This window comes from Sciurus carolinensis, chromosome 17, assembly GCF_902686445.1.
Source record: "Sciurus carolinensis chromosome 17, mSciCar1.2, whole genome shotgun sequence".
Lineage (NCBI taxonomy): Eukaryota > Metazoa > Chordata > Mammalia > Rodentia > Sciuridae > Sciurus > Sciurus carolinensis.
The window spans coordinates 52,499,666-52,517,024 of NC_062229.1; the positions used below are offsets into that span (position 1 = coordinate 52,499,666).

The window sequence follows — 17,359 nt, forward strand, 5'->3', positions numbered from 1 at the left end:
ATTTATTTATCTGCAGTGCTGAGACTTGAACCCAATTGCCTCGCACATGCTAGGCAAGTGCTCTACCACTAAGTTACAACCCCAGCCAGCCCCTCAGAATTTTTTTTATTGGCTAGAATAATATTCTATCAAGCAAGTAAATTAAATTATTTTTAAATACTCTTATATTGAATGGTTCAAATATTGTCATATTTCTTTTTTTATTGTAAACAAATGGGATACATGTTGTTTCTCTGTTTGTACATGTCGTAAAGGCATACCATTTGTGTAATCATAAATTTACATAGGATAATGTTGTTTGATTCATTCTGTTATTTTTTCCCTTCCTGTCATATTTCAAAATAATTGGGAGCTACCTTACCTTAGAATGTCTTGGTGATGTTGGCACATATGTCACTTGCAAAATCAGTTCCCGCCCTTGGGAAGTTATAGTTTAAAACAAGTAACCAGTATATACAGTAAAATGTGATCTTTGCTATGTCAGAAGTATGTCTAAATTGCTCTGGGAGAGGAGGAAAAGAAAACACATTAGTGAAAGTTTCCTAGAGGAAATGGTATTTGACTTATATTCTGAATTAACTGTAGACTATAAGAAACATATTCCAGAAAGAGAAGATTCCTTGAAGGGAGCACAGAAGGATGGCAAAGCATGTCACATTTAGGGGATGGCAGATAGCCTAGTATGGCTGAAGAATAGGGGCCTTGTGGGTGAGTGGCAGGATGTGATCCCAAGTACGTAGCCTGTGGCCAGATTACAAGAGCCCCTCTGTGCCAAGCTGAGGAGTTGGAACTTGACATCAAAGGCCACAGAGAATAGTGGCAAGGAACACTTGTTAAATAACAATGTGTGTGTGTGTGTTTTATTTTTCAGTTGTAGATGGGCACAATAACTTTATTTATTTATTTATTTATATGTGGTGCCAAGGATTGAACCCAGTGCCTCACACATGCTAGGTGAGTGCTCTACCACTGAGCCACAAGCCCATCAATGTGGTTTTTGAGCATAGTCCTACCTCATTGCTTTGGCAAAGTTTCCAGTGAGTGTGTTGAAATCTTTTAGGATGAGGACTAAAGATGATGTATTTAACTTCCTTCCTGATGATTTGTGTTTGTCATGAGAAAGTACCACGGTGGTATATTCTGCCACAAGGTTGGACTTTGGGTGTTTAGACCACCCCAAAGTCAACTGAGGCCTCTGGAATTAAGAAAATATCTCAGATATCATCATCATTTGCTGCTAAGATGGCATTTATTATGTATATTAGTTGGGACTTTTTGAGTTGATGGAACCCCAGCTAAGATAAATGTAAATAGTGGTAATGTATTAGCCCATGTAACTAAAATGTCCAAGCTCTGGCTGGCTTCAGGCACAGTGGGATCCAGGGCTCAAAACACTAGTGTTGGCAAAGCTCATTCCCTTCCTACTTCCATCAGTTAGTCTCTCCATCCTTCATTCTGTGTGGACCTTCTTTTTCTCCTGTGGCAGATAGATTCTCCTGTGTGATCAGGGAGAGTTACTACAAGAAGCCCCTGCCTAAGTTATCTCCTGAGCTCACAGTCCCAGAGGAATGAAGACTCTTCCCCTTTTCTCTCATAAACCATGTAGCAAATTCCCAGGACTCAGTGCTCAACCCTAAAGCAGGATTGGAATATTCTAGTTGTTCAGGTCTGGTGGAGCCCACCCAAACTACATCCAGTGGGATATGCAGGAATAGTGGAGTCCTGTTGGTAAGAGGAGGAGAGTAGGTTTGTTTTGTTTTTAATAATTTTTTAGTTGTTCATGGACACAGTGCCTTTATTTATTTATTTATTTTTATGTGGTGTGGAGGCTCAAACCCAGTGCCTCACACATGCTAGGCAAGCGCTCCACCACTGAGCTACAACCCCTGTACCACCTCCTGCCCTTTTTTAAGGTTTCTTTTTAACTTCGTTTTTTAAATTTTTTTATGTGGTACTGAGGATGGAACCCAGTGCCTTGCACATGCTAAGCAAGCGCTCTACCACCAAGCCACAATCCTTCTGAAGAGAGGAAATGACACTTGGAAACAAGTAGAGCTCACAGCTTATCGGGGAGCCGCCTTTGCCCTGGAGTTTGGCCTGACTTGTTTTGATGATGTAGTACACTTGTCCAGGTTGCATAGAACTGAACATTCCCAGCACGTGTGGGGCATGTCCACAGCACGTAGGCTCAAGACAAAAACCCGCTTCCTAAAGGCCTTGTGGTTGTGTCCTCTGTTTCTTGCAAATATATGATTTATGTTCCGTCAGCAACAGGAAGCTACTCAAAGGATCCACCTAGTTCTGCTGCTGACCCCGTGCTGGCTTGTTCTTATTGTTTAGCGTTCCATTAGCTTCCGCAGCGAGAGCCGTCCCGACATCCTTGCCCCCCGACCCTGGTCCAGAAATGCTTCCTCCTCAAGCACCAAGCGGAGAGACAGCAAGCTGTGGAGCGAGACCTTCGATGTGTGCGTCAATCAAATGCTTACATCCAAGGAAATCAAGCGGCAGGAGGTAGGTTCCTTTGTCTGCAGGGAGGTGCCTTGCAGGGGAGCATCCCACAGAGTCTGCACCTCAGTCTCCAAACCAGGTGGAAGGAACTGAGAAACCCCACTATTCAACTGGGTGAGTGTGGCCCCCACTTTAAAAAGAAACTGAAGTGAAAATCTGGAGCTTATAGGATGTTAAAACCAAGTGCCTATTTAAGATTCTGTAGTTCACAAAAATAATCCTTTTAATTATATTTTGATAGCCTCTAGAATATTTTAAAATATTCAGTTTATAGGACTGGGAGTGTAGCTCAGTGATAGACCACTTAGCATGCATGAGAACTGGAGTTCAATCCCCAGCAATGCAATAAAATAAAATTTAAAATTTAAAAATTCAGATTATAGTACTTTGATTCAGCTTTGCAGAAAACTTCTTTCCAGTGCAGTATAGTTAGTTCCATTCCCTGTAAGCTTTCTGTATCATTAGCCCTAATTGGCTGTGATGACATTATACTTTATAGCAGGTTTGTCATATGATAGGCTATGCTGAGCACTCTGCATTATGTATCTTCTAGTGAGATCCCTGCAGTTTCTATTTTTTGTGGAGAACTTGATGTTGTATAAAGGAGAACTTGAAAATTATCTGATTCTTTGACTAAGCAATTCCTTTCTAGGAATTCATCTGCCAGACCTGCTTGTATATAGGTGAAAAGATATATGTGCAGGATTTCTTGTTACAGTAGTATTTATAATTGTACTAATTTAGAAGAAGCCTAAACAGTTATTACTAACAACTAGTCTAAATATATGAAATACTGTGTAGCTGCAGAGACACATGAAGAAGTGCTGATATGTATGTTTGGCTAAGTAGATAAGGCAGGGAACAAAATAGGATGTAGACTATGCTACCACATATATGAATACAGAAATATGAATACAGTTGGTAGAGTGCTTGCCTTGCAAGCACAAGGCCCTGGGTTCAATCCCTAGTACAAAAAAAAAAAAAAAAAAAAAAGAAAAGAAAAAGAAAAGAAAGAAAGAAAAATAGTGCATTTTTATATTTATTTGTAGACCCATAAAATATTTCTGGAAGGATACCCAAGGAACTGGCAACAGTGTTGCCTCCTGGGGTGGCTGGAAGAAAGTGAGAAGGAACGTTTTTACCATGTGCCCATTTGTGCACTAAATGAATTTTGTACCATGTAAATATATTACCTAGTCAACAATTAATAAATAAAACCTTTGAAAATAATACATGCACTGAAGAAAGTCCTGTGAAGAAATATCACAAAATTTTAACAGTAGTTAATGTGATATTGTAAAATATGTATTTGGTCGCGGTCCTCATTTCCTGGCATACAACTCATATCTTCAGAGTGGTATTTTGTATGTTGATGAATTGACTAATGGCCATCAACCCTTGGTAGAGTCCAGATGGAGGCTGGTCACCAGTGAGGCCAAGGCAGGACTAGAGGGGTGGAACTGAAAGTCTAACCTCTGGGGAAGGGAAAGGAGTTGAAGGTTAAGTTGATAACTAATGGCCAGTGATTTAGTGAATCATGCCTATGTAATAAAGCTTCCATTAAAAAAACAAAACAAAACAAAACAAAAAGAACGAGGTTTGGAAGTCTTCCAGATTGCTGAACATATGGAGGTTCTTGGAGAGTGGTGCTCCTGGATAAGGCATGAAAGCTCCACACCCTTCCTACCTCAGCATATTCATCTCTTCATCTGGTATTCATTGATATCCTTTGTGATATCCTTTAAAATAAACTAGTAAACCTAAGTGCTTCCCTGAGTCTGGTGAGCCCCTCTAGCAAGCTAATCAAACTGGAGGAGAGGGTAATAGGAACCCTGAGTTATAGCAGATTGGTCAGAAGCACAGGTAAAACAAACTGGGTTTTTGATTGGCATCTGAAAAGGGGTGCAGTCTTGGGGACTGAGCTCTCTACTTGTGGGATCTGTTGCTGTCCCCATGTACGTAGTGTCAAAAGTGAATTAGAGAACACCCAACTGGTGTCCCCTGCAGAATTGATGGCTTGCTCAGTATGTGAGCACACTGGATGTCAGAAGTGATCTGTGTTGTGAGAGTATGGGAGAAACTGAGTTTGTTATTCATATGTTCTCAAGAGTTAACAAGATGCTAATATGGATTATTTAAAGTTTTTCTTCTTTATGCTTCTCTATATTTTCCCAAGAGTTAGTAAGTTACATGTACAATTTGTACAATCCTGCACTGAGAAAAAGGAAGGAAGGGAAGAAAAGAAGGATGGATTATGGATGAGGACATTATTAAGGCATGGTGAGCATGAGGTCACCACCTAGTGTATTATAGAGTCAGGATTTGAACTTGGGTCCTTTCCTACCCCAAATCCAGTGATGTGTTTCCTAGTGTGAAGGTCCATGGTTCGCCTCTCTTAGAGACCACATTTGGCCAGTCTGTCTAAATGAACTCTAGTAGAATGGATGGACAAAGAAATCTGAGGAAGATCCACATAAAGGCTAATAAGTTATTTTAATCCAATCATTTTCCTAGTTTTGATTACACATTATAGTTATATACCACCATTAGATACAGCCGGGTGATGGGTGGACAGCACAGGATCTCTCAACTGTTTGTCACTTTTTTTCCTTTTTCTTTTTTGGTGGGGGAAGGATGTGGGTATATGTGATACTGGGGATTAAATCTGGGGACACTCTACCACTGAGCTATACCCCAAGCACTTTTTATTTTATTTTGAGCTAGAGGCTTGCTAAGTTGCTGAGGCTAGCCTGACACTTGCAACCCTCCTGCCTCAGCCTCCCAAGTCACTGGGATTACAGGCCCATGCCACCTTGCCTGGCCTATTTTTTGTAACTTTTCATGTGAATCTATAAGTATTTTTAAATAAAAAGGTTAATGAAATAGAAGAAAAAGCCATGGGATTTTCTGTACCTCAGAGGGGTTAGTGCACACTTGTCTTGGGTCCAGTGTCCTGCCTCCATAATCACTGCCCACCCTCCAATCCCCAATCCCATGGTGCAGGCTAGGCCTAAAGCCTATTCACTCCTTCCCTCCACTCTGGAAAAATAAAAAATGCAGTAGTCCCTGAACTATTGTCCCAGACTTGCCCTTTAATAACATAATGTTTGCCAAGGATTTAGATCCTCAGATGTGAATGTTCTGTGCGTCATAGCTCTCTAAATCATGATGGCTTAATAGAGCCAAATTAGAAATAACCCATTTACACACTCTTGCACACAGTCTGCTCCTGTAATTTTATTTATTGTACCTGGTGGAGCTGAGAAGCACTTTAGAATGAATTGACTTCACCCTTATTTATTTAGAGTGATGAAGTGTTGTATTCTGCATGATCCCAATCTGAAGAAAACTAGAAGCTAAGAGAAGGATAGGATTTTTTTTTTTTTTTTTTTTTTTTTTTTTGTAATGCGGTTTGTACCTGGGGTGCTCTACCACTGAGCTACATCCCCAGCCCTTTTTATTTTATTGTTGAGGCAGGATCTCACTAAGTTGCCAAGGGTGGCCTTGAACTTGCAATTCTCCAGAGTTGCTGGGATTACAAGCTTGTGCCCCTGTACTCATCTGACAAATGGGTGACAGGAATAAAGCATCCTACTAAGATTCATCTTCTTTTGAGTAGATAAACTGTGAAGGCCCTGTCAAAAATATAGCCAGGTCCATTATTGAAAATAGATCCTGAATCCTTTTTCTTTTTTTTCTTTTTTCTCTTTTTTTAGTTGTTGATGGACCTTTATTTTATTCATTTATTCATATGCAGTCCTGAGAAGCGAACCCAGTGCCTCACACATGCTAGGCAAGCGCTCTACCACTGAGCCACAACCCCAGCCCCTGAATCCTTTCTTACAATTAACACTCATAACAAAGATGCAGAATCTATGACTCAAAATGAAACATGGAAGATGAATGTTGAATTGGAAATTTGTAGCAACCCTTTCTCCCACAGAGAAGCCCATTATGCAGAAATATTGCAATATCTATTCTTTGCAGGTTTTAGCTACCACATGCATTTTCTGCAGATTGATTTAACTTTTTGAGAATCCTTTTTTTTTTTTTTTTTACTTCTTTTAGTTGTCTATGGATCTTTATTTTGTTTTTTTTATTTATATGTGGTGTTGAGACAAGTGCTCTTACTACTGAACTATAATCCCAGCCAAAGAAAATCCTTTTTAAATAAAGCATTTAAAGTAGATTTGGAGTTTTGAGTGCTAGAACTGGCACTGTTTGAATTTGGTCCCATAAAGGAAGGGAGAATTCATTAAATGTATTTCATCTTTCTTGCAGGCAATCTTTGAACTTTCTCAAGGAGAAGAAGACTTGATAGAGGACTTGAAATTAGCAAAAAAGGTAAACTAAAATTCAACAGTCATTTGAGTCACCTCATATTTTTTCCCTCTGAGTAATTTCATGATCCTCAGATGATACTTTATAAGCACCTTCTTTATGACTAAGACAGGTCATCAGAAATGGAGAAGAACTTGTGACCACAAACCAAGCAGTGGTGTAAATGGTTCAAAGCAAAAGGCAGAATAGCTTTCTGCACCTGGCATGTGTAGGAGTTCACCTCTGCATGTCTCTAGTGCTCCTCAAGAATATATCAGTTTAAATCACGAAGTATCCATGAATGGCTGTCCTAGAAGTCTCAAATGCAGGGACTCTTTGTCCACGGGGGAGAATGAATGTCTGAAACAGGAACTATACTTCAAAACAAAGGCATTTGAAGCTGGGCACTGGGGCTCATGCCTGTTATCCCAGTGACTCAGGATGCTAAGACTGAAGCAGGATCGCAAGTTTGAGGCCATCGTGGGTAACTTAGTGAGACCCTGTCTTAAAATGAAAATAAAAAGGACTGGTAATGTAGTGCAATGGTAAAGCACCCCTGGGTTCAATCCCCAGTACAGCAGGGGTAGGGGAGGTACATTTGAATCTCAAAAGTGGGTAAAGCACTGAAGTGAGGCAATTGTATCACTATTGTAAGTTAGGGTCTTTTATATGGAAACTGGTTTGGGGTGTTAGTTTGTTTTGCTTTGTTGATTAAGTGCTGGGAATTGAATCCAGGACCTTCTGCAAGCACTCTACCACTGAGCCACACACTCTAGCCAGAAATTTATTTTTTAATCAATATCATGGGTGGGCGGGGATACCCCTGCCTTGTAGAATGTACATTCTTGACAATGAGTAGAATGTACATTCTTGGCACTGAACCTTCCTTCAAAAACTTTTCCATTCCAGCAACACCGGACCATCCCACCCCATCCACTCCCATAGCTTGGAAGCTAAATCCAGACTCCATCTGATATTCGTCACATCCTCAAAGCATCACTGGGCTGGAAGGATGCTTCCCTTCTTTGAAAGGTCCTTGGTGTAACTTTCTGCTAATATGAACCCCACCTCCAGTATTCCTGAGATGGCCATCCAAGCTTTAGTTGGACATAGTCAAGAAACTGATTTTCAGTCAGGGTTGGAAGAGGGGAAGTATATCACAGAGGACCAAGAAGGCTCTTAACTCTGGGAGACATTGTGCTGCTTCTAGTTCAACTCTCCTTCCCTGGATCGAGTTCTCCCAGATGCTAGCATATTCACTTGTTTCAGGGCCATCCCGTAGCTCACAGAGGTCCTGCCTTCCTGGCAACACTTCTTTTTCCTTTCAACCTTCCTTGTCTACCTATCTTCCAGGAACCACCACAAATCTTGATTCTTTCTTCTATAACATTTATTGCCTCCTTCTCTGTGCCAAGTGACTTACCTTCAAAACTTTCCTTGGCCACTACACCTTTAATCTTTTGACTATCTAGAGCACTTACAACTTGATCTTCTTTTCTGTCCTGTAACATCTCTCCTGTTGTTAATCTTGAATAGATTTTTAAACATGTATTTAATTTTCCACACAAAACAAAAGATCTTCCCAACTGGGCATAGTGGTACACACCTGTAATCCCAGTGACTCAGGAGACTGAGGCAGAAGGCCAACCTCAGCAACTTAGTGAGGCCCTAAGCACTTAGTGAGATCCTGTCCTAAAATAAATAATAAAAAGGGCTGAGAATGTAGCTCAGTGGTAAAGCATCCTTGGGCTCAATCCCTCATACAAAAAAAAAAAAAAAAAAAAAAGGTAGTGCCAATCATTTTCTCTTTCTTTCTTTCTTTTAAGTATGTACTGATTTGCAAAAGAGTAGCTAATTTGGAATAAATGGGAATTTTTCAAGCTGTAGGATCTTAGTGATTTTGAAAACATTATAATAACCAAATCTATACCAAGGATTTATGCTCCTTCCTAGATATATGATATACTAGAATAAAAAGGCTTTGGAAAAATCTGCTTTGGTTTATCAGCAACCACAAAAGGCTCAAGGCAGTCCTGGATTCTCCTCCTCCAGCCACACCTGTCTGCTGTTTCTGAAGCATTATGGCAGAAGTTGCTGGGAGAGCCATTTTTTTAAATTTCATTTTTTTATCATATAGCACCTCTCAGATCCTGGTTCCTCTGATTTTAAATGTTTGTACCTATCTCTTGTCCTTCTTGTGCAGGCCTATCATGACCCCATGCTGAAACTCTCCATCATGACAGAACAAGAGTTGAACCAAATTTTTGGAACACTGGACTCTCTAATTCCTCTACACGAAGGTATGGTTTTGTTCCCAGGATGAGACATGACTTGTAGTTTAATTGACTTGTCTTATAACAAGTCAGTGATTGTGTAATAATATGAATAACCCAGAACCTGCTTCCAGCCCTGTTCATATTTGAATGCCTAATGCAATAAGCATTCTGTTTATCTTTTGCCAGAGCTCCTTAGTCAGCTGCGGGATGTTCGGAAGCCTGATGGCTCGACAGAACATGTTGGTCCCATCCTCGTGGGCTGGGTAAGAAAAGTACTGTGGACTCAGTTGAAGACAGATTTCCTTCTTTTTTTTTTTTTTTTTTTTTTGGTGGATGAGGGCGGGTGTCATGCTATGGCCTTACACATGCAAGGCAAGATTTCCATAATTAAGATGGAGTTTCATTTTACCTAGACTTTTCTTATTGGCAAATATTGGTTTTACATCAGAAAAATAAAAAGCAAATTCCTGATAAAATTTGTAATTTTATTTAGGACTTATCTTTTTAAAGATAGCAATTCTTACTACACATTTACTGTATTTACGATAATGTGGCATTAAAATAAGTACAGGTACACATGAAACTATTAGTTTCACATTAGTGAAACAAAACTAGATAATATGGCATCCAGACCAATTGCTCTTATAATTATTAGCACTTCTAGTCCATTACTGCCTTGATCCAGAATCTTTGAGGATTCATGACTTAGCGAGTTTTAGTTCAGAAGTCAGTTTTAGCTCTGAGGCTGAAATATCCCAAGGGTATCTGAAAGACAAGTAATGTTCTAAGATGAATAATTTAGAAAAATGAGCATTAATATTTCAGGAGAGATTGTTCATCTTATACTTTCAACTTTCCTTTTATGATGAGCTATGGTAGATGTTTTAACTTCTTTTAGCCCACAAAAAAAATTCTTCCAAAGAGAGCCAGCCAACTGGAATCACAGAAAGTGTAATGAGAAGAGAGGTCTGTTTCAGTATTTCTTAAATTTCCTTAGTCTGCTAACTGCTTTGATGGGGAAAGAAGCGGGTAGGAAGGCCACACTCTAGAATTAGCAGGATGACTGCTTTGTGTTTGACGTGACAGCAATATAAAACTACATGGTTGCCTTAAACATCTTGTGCAAATTGTGAATTTGTGCCAGAAGCAAAATTGTAGGAATTTGCCTCCTTATTAACTTTATTTCTGAAATAAACCTTTGTCACTTTTGTTAGGAAATTGGTTTGATCTAGGGGCAGTTTTTGTGGTCCTTTTCTGTACAGACCCAAAGACAGAGAAGAGTGACCATGCTGGTCCATTGCTATGTGGACCCTTCAGGCCAGGAGACTTGCAGCTTGAAGAACAGCCTAAAATTAAACAACTGGCCCGTTGTTACCAGACTTCATGAGAAATGGCCTTATTTATCAGGCCCAACGAGTTGTTAAATGTTTTCCCTCTTTTAACTGCAGATGTGTCCGTGCGAGTGGGAACTGTAAACCAAGGGGTACATCTGTTTGAGCTCTGGTCTTTTTAACAGAACAAAATAAACATCTTGGTGGACTTTGAATGAGAAAAGTCAGAGCCCATTCGACCCATGAAAAATTGATTTATTTCTCCCCCAAAGAAAAAACATGAAAAAGTCTTTTAAACAAGTGAGCTACCCAAGTGGGGCAGCATTGACCAGTCCTTTTGACCTTAAGATAAATCAATTACTTTTACTTTGAAGACCTTAAACAGAGTGGTTGCTTTTTTTCAGGGAACCACCCTGGTTACTGAGGATCTGTGTCCCCCACCCCATCAGGTCGCCCTGTTGGATCAAGCCTTCCCTATCACAAAGAATCAACTTTCCAAGTGACTTATCTAAGTAATAAAATAATTCATAAGCTCTTCCTCCAAGGCAGCCAGTCCTCATGTTAATTTGGGTTCTAATTAAATTTTAATTCCAAAAAGAAAGTGCACATGGAAGCAAAAAAAAAAAAAAAAAAAAAAATAGATTTGTTCTATCACTTTTTACAATGTTAGGGAGGAAGAATTTCTTTAAAAAGAGAGGGAGAGAGAGAGAGAGAGCACAAGAGTCAGTTTCCCTCATAGATTATTTTTTCCCCTCCTTATACATTCTTGATAGTCTATTTTAAGAGATGTTAAATATATAGTTCAGAGCTTTGCAGGGGAAAGTAGTCAAAAACAGGCTTCAGACTCCAGCTAAGCAAGTAGCTCTGCTTCTTTAAACCACAGTTTCTTGAATAAAGTATCCTAGGGACAAAAATTAATAGCTAGGCCGGGTACAGTGGCACACGCCTGTAATCCCAGTGGCTCTGGAAGCTGAGGTAGGAGGATCACAAGTTCAAAGCCAGGCTCAGCAACTGAGCAAGGCCCTCAACAACTCAGTGAGACCCTACTTCTAAATAAAATGCAAAATAGGGCTGGGGATGTGGCTTAGTGACTGAGTGCCCCTGAGTTCAATCCCTGGTACCAAAAAAAAAAAAAAAAAATTTTTTTTTAAGTATATTTATTTTTATTTGGAAACCAAGATGTGTGCGTTGTTCTTCTCCTATCACTTGTAGCCTTTTCTAACCGGTAGCAGAGCATGGTAGCCTTTCAGGTCAGGGCCAGGAAATGAGCACCCCGTCAGGTGTGAACACAGAAACAGAGCTTAATTTTGTTGCCATGGTAGCAGGTGTCAGGATCTGAGAGAGTAATGGCCCATTGGATAGTGAGTAGCAGTGCAGCTGGGTTTCCTCACTAATTTACATCCGATGGTTACTGCTGATTTGTTTCTCCATAATCAAAACATTGGTCATTTCCAGGTATTTTAAAAGGCGAGGAAGTGGAAATGAAATTAAGAGGGCCTGAGGTGCTTTTTAATTAACTCTTAAAAATCTAAATTACAGGTACCACATCTGGTATGTGTGTGGGGGTGTATGTGTTCATGGATGTGTGTGTACCAGTTATCATTACTCTCAAATATAAGGTTGAGAAAGGAATTTCTTCAGCTCTTTTTAACACAATAGATGGGTTTTGTTTTGTTTTGTTTTGAAATTTTGTTCTGTTTTTAATAACATAGAAAGAAGGTGAACATTTCCAAGGATTGTTAAGTTCAGTAGTGAATCTTTTAAATACTGCTTCCCTGGTAACTTTTTTTTTGGTTTTGGTTAGTGAGAAAATAATTTGGATACGAAGTGTAAAAGAAATATCAGAATATTTAAATATTCAGATGCCACTACACTTTATTTTTAAGCATTGTTCTCAAACCATCAAATATTGCCTAATCTCATAATCCATTATTACAAATAAACATTCATTTATTTGTTTACCCAGAACACAAACTTTGACTGTGGACTATATAGGAGTCACAGTGCAGAGTACTGAGGATGCAGAAATGAAAGACACCCTCTTGTCAGGCTCTTATTGAATCCTCTACAGAGGTGTCATGGTAAATGTAACTTCCTAGTGCAAATGAATGAGAAGTGCTATAAGGCCACTGGTGGCATTTTATTGTCTCTAGAAACTTTGTGGAGGTTGATAGCTTTGCATTAAAATGCTCAGGTACCACTAAGAGGGAGGAATAGGACTGGGGAGATAGCTCAGTTGGTAGAGTGCTTACCTTGCAAGCACAAGGCCCTGGGTTCGATCCCCAGCACCAAAAAAAAAAAAAGAGGGAGGAATTAAAAAAAAGATGAGAAGCTCTTCCTTGAGTCTCTGATATGATCTTTGCACAATGTGATTGATAGGACATGTCAGAGAGATGAGTGTTTTGCTGGAATGAAGGCAGTGAACTTAAAATGTTCTAAAGTCTTTAAGCTTACATTGTTCCTTGCTTGGGTTGTGATGTGAACCATAAGATATAGCCAAAAATCTTTGCTGGCCTGTCAGAACTAATTTAAGAGATTTTTATAAATGCTTCCTGCACCTGTTGTTTTTTGATTTTTTTTTTTAACTAATCATACCTTTGTGTTAACTTCTTAAGGCCTTTATAATTGGACTGCCTTAGAATCAGGTAATCTTAAACTAATATAAAGGTGTTTGCAACAAGCCACACAAAAAGGGCTGTGTAATGCCACACAAAGGGCTACACTGACCAGGATTTCCTTCAGCGATGTTTAGAGTCCCCCTTGCTTTTTGTGTGTGCTGGTAAGTCTTCCTCATGGGTTTCTTATGAATAGCTTTTGAAGAAATCTTTACAAGGTGACTTTTGCCATACTGGATACTTTTAAAAGGGTTAGGAAAAATTCTGAACCATATACATATGCAAGAAGTCTGGTTCTTTTGTCCTTAGCTTAGATTGGCAGGAAGTGCAGATAAATTAAGATAGAAGTCTTACAATCAAGAAAGTAAACCTACAACTAATAAAAGTACTTTGTGAAAGCAAGCAGAGCCTAGGGAACCTGTCCATTACATGCCAGTTTGAAGATTCCACTGGTTTCCTCCAGTCATGCAGATAAAGAAATATTGGCCAGACCTAGAGCCCAGTTCAGTGTTCATCCCATCCCAATGAATGATGATTTGTGACTTCAGATCTCAAGGATGTTGACACGCCAGTCTTTTTCTGTTTCCTCCTTAGCTGCCTTGTCTCAGCTCATATGACAGCTACTGTAGCAATCAAGTGGCCGCCAAAGCTCTGCTGGATCATAAAAAACAGGATCACCGAGTCCAGGATTTCCTTCAGCGATGTTTAGAGTCCCCATTTAGCCGCAAACTAGATCTCTGGAATTTCCTTGATATTCCAAGAAGCCGTTTGGTGAAATACCCTCTGCTTCTTCGAGAAATCTTGAGGCACACACCAAATGATAACCCAGATCAGCAGCACTTGGAAGAAGCTGTAAGTGTGCCTGTTTCCTTCTCTTTTCCTTTTTCTTTTCCCTAGGGGTTTGGGTTCCTGTGCACATGAGACCCAGAAATCTTGATTTCTAGAACTAGTTCTTATATTGATGGTCACTTTTCCTCTCTCTGAGCAGTTTCCTGACCTGTAAAACACAGTGTTACATGAAACACACTTTAAGTTCCCTTTGGTTCTAAAATTTCTTTTTTGTTTAGGTGGCTCTAAGGTGGTGGTATAATTGCCAGCTGTAAGGATTAAGATCTTTGTGGAGATTTTAAGTAAATAACTTTATTTAGTTATCTTTTAGCTTAGACCCAAAGCCCATTTGTAAAGGCAACTTCCCATTGAACATCTAGCTCCCCTCAGCCCCAACTGCAGTGGGGTGACTAGTCAAACCTCCAGCAAATGTTTATTAAGTATGAGCTGGGCAACATGGCAAATATAGATTTTTTTTCCCCTAGCCACAAGAGAGGACAAGGAAAAATGGGGTCCAAATCATTAGAATGTTGTAAACTGTGAGCATTCTATTTGGAGGACTGGGTTCTGACTCTGCCCAGCAGGGTGAAACAGATGGCTGGCTGCAGGGAGAGTGGCCTGAGCACAGGTGTAAGGCCAGGTCACACCTGGGGAAAACCATGAATCAGTCTACCTGGGGTTGAGGATGCTCTGAGGAAGCAGCAGAAGGTAAGGTGTAGGATGTGGGCTCCAATCTGGTTATAGAAGGTTTTAGATTATTTAAATTTGAGAAATTTTCCTGTGTTGTACAATCAATTGAAGGTTTATTCTGTTTCCTAAATAGTTGGAATTCAGGGTTCAACTCTCATCTCCATTACTTACAAGCTATGGAACCTTGGACACATTACTCTCTGTAGAACAGGGAATTGAGGAGGAAGAGATTAGGGTCAGAGAAGCCAATGGGGCTGATGCCACATTGGTGCAGGTGTGAAGTTTCGAAAACCTGATTTGAGGTGGGAGGGAAGGCTAATGGATGTATTCAAAGGGCTCCTTCCCTGATTTAATCTGGCACAATAATAGGAAGATATGCAGAGGTGATTTGAAAATCAGAAGTCTTGAACCTGCTGAGCAAACTGTTTCCTCCCAGAGAGCAACTTAATGATAATAAATAGTACCAACAACACCAACAATAATAATTCCTGTCATTTATCAAGTACCTAGTAAATCAACTTTATATAATTGCCTTATAGATGGTGTATTTCTTTAACACTCCTAACAACCTATGAGATAGCTTTCTTTTTTAAAAAATATTTTTAATTGTAGATGGGCACAATACCATTATTTTATTTATCTATTTTTTTATGTGGTGCTGAGGATCTAACCCAGTGCCTCACACATGCTAGGCAAGTGCTCTACCCCTGAACCACAACCCCAGCCTGAGATTGCTTTCTTATTAGGATCATTTTCTAGATGAGGCTTAGAGTAGTTAAATAGCTTGCCCTGGTCCAGAGCCAGCTAGTGATCAGGTTGATATTCAGACTCTGTCAACGTAGACTCCAAGTCCTCTGCCTTTCTGTTTATGATCTTGTACATCAGTGCAGAAAGGTGGCCACTTCTTTGAGTCTGTGTTGCCTTTGAAATTGCAGAGAGCTGTTTGGTCACCAGACGGGCTTTGTGGCAAGGCTTTGTGGATGCAAAATTGGGCTGAGTGCCTCCACATGGAATAGAGAAGAATGAGGAAAGACTTTCCTGATTCATGAGGTGTTCAGTGTATCTGGCAGACCCAACATGCAGACCAGCCACCCAGTCCAGCATGGATAGGGATGCAGGCCCTGGGGATAAGGCCTATCTCACTTCATCATGTCTGTTTTTATTATACTTGGAAGTGTCCATTCGTGTTGTCTCCCCTCCATATTTCATCCCAGCAAGTGTGTGGTCTGCCCAAATAGAAACAACAGGGAGCTCCAGCTACTCTAAATAATTACTTTGGTGAAGCACACAAGGGTGTTCAGAGTTTCACTGTAAAGATTTCTTTTTAATATGCAGCATAAGAACACTATTCTTTTTTTTTTTTTAATGAGGTAAAGCTTGAGTTTAAAAACAGATAAGAATATGATTGTTTCCAGTATGAAAGGATGGGCCAGTTACCAGTTTCCCTAGCTTGTGAAGTGTGAAGCCATTTTCAAAAGTTGAATCTACACCTAATTATTCGGATGGACTTGTGCACGAAGCATGGTACACCTGCATTTGAAAATGCCCACAAAGCAAGTCTTCTAAATGTACATTTATGCAACTTAGGCACAGATTTTTTGTCTTCTTTACAAAATCTTTGCAGCATTACCCCAGATGAGCAGAATTATTTAGCCCTGTACTCGTGGGTGCATTCTGAATGTTTGATAAACATAAAACCAATGGTAAGAACTTATGTAACTCATCTTACATGTTCCCTGAATAAATTTCCCATCTATGCAAAAAGGAAAATCAAAGTGCTGAGCAAATTGCTTCCACACCAAGGGAGTTGATTGCATTTGGGCTTATTAGATCTAAAGAAAGGTCTTGCTCTAGATGCAGTGCATACACTATCTCATCATTATCATATTTTCTCAATAGTGTTTTGAGGGGTGAGAGAGACTTCCCCCAAAAGGGAACTTCTTAAAATAGAACTTTGGATATTCAGATATTCCAGAGAATTGGTTGTTTAATCTCTTAAATTCTAAGAATTGTTTCAGCCAGAAAATGATCCTGCAGACTAATCCCTTCCTCCCATCTTTAGTCTTCCTTGGTGGGGGGGGGGGGCACAATGAGAAGAACAGTCCTGCTTTTGATGCAGCCACAATGAAGACTGCTATTCTTGGCTCATGTCAGGAGCTGATGAGTAGATGACATTGTGACACAAGGGACTAGATGGACAGGGCTTTCCGATACTACTCTGAGGATGATGATTCCAGCATGTGTGGGCCCGATCCCTGTCCTGTTGTATTTCTCATTACCTTTCCTTACTAATCCCCGATGGGACATGCAACAATAAATTTAATTTAAATATACAATTACCATGACTATTACTGGCAACCTACTGTATGTAACTTTATAACTGCCTGAAATCCTGCAGAGTAAATCTCCCTCAAGTCCCAGTGCAGGACTGGGGATGTAGCTCAGTGGTAGAGAGCCCCTGGGTTCAATCCTCAGTACTGCAAAAAGAAAAAAGAAAAAAAAAAAGGAAAAGATTCTTGTGATGTCATGACATTCAGGTGGATGAAAGTACAAAACATTAATTTTTAATAAACAAAAGCAGATACCGAGTTACTTATATAAACATACATACATAGAGTATGGAATTATAACACTGTTTCCATTATTTTGTGTCAGTATTTTTTCCAGTACCAGAAAAAGAAGCAGAATTTGAAAGTAGTCATAGCTGCCTCAGGAACTACTATGGCATTTGAGTTCATGAATCTTCATGTGACATGCCAGCTATTTAGTTCCTGGGTTAAATTAGGAAATG

The 17,359-nt window shown here is 39.7% G+C and overlaps 1 protein-coding gene across 5 annotated transcripts in view; it reads left to right on the top strand.

The window, feature by feature from the left end:
- Arhgef3 (Rho guanine nucleotide exchange factor 3) overlaps positions 1-17,359 on the top strand; it is a 298,065-nt gene that overhangs the window by 269,969 nt on the left and 10,737 nt on the right. For all 5 annotated transcript variants that reach the window (XM_047531346.1, XM_047531347.1, XM_047531349.1 and 2 more), the window contains 5 exons: positions 2,341-2,511; positions 6,790-6,852; positions 9,032-9,128; positions 9,291-9,367; positions 13,645-13,902. In XM_047531346.1, the coding sequence (XP_047387302.1) occupies positions 2,341-2,511; positions 6,790-6,852; positions 9,032-9,128; positions 9,291-9,367; positions 13,645-13,902 (666 nt within the window). The remainder of the gene's footprint in view (positions 1-2,340; positions 2,512-6,789; positions 6,853-9,031; positions 9,129-9,290; positions 9,368-13,644; positions 13,903-17,359) is intronic.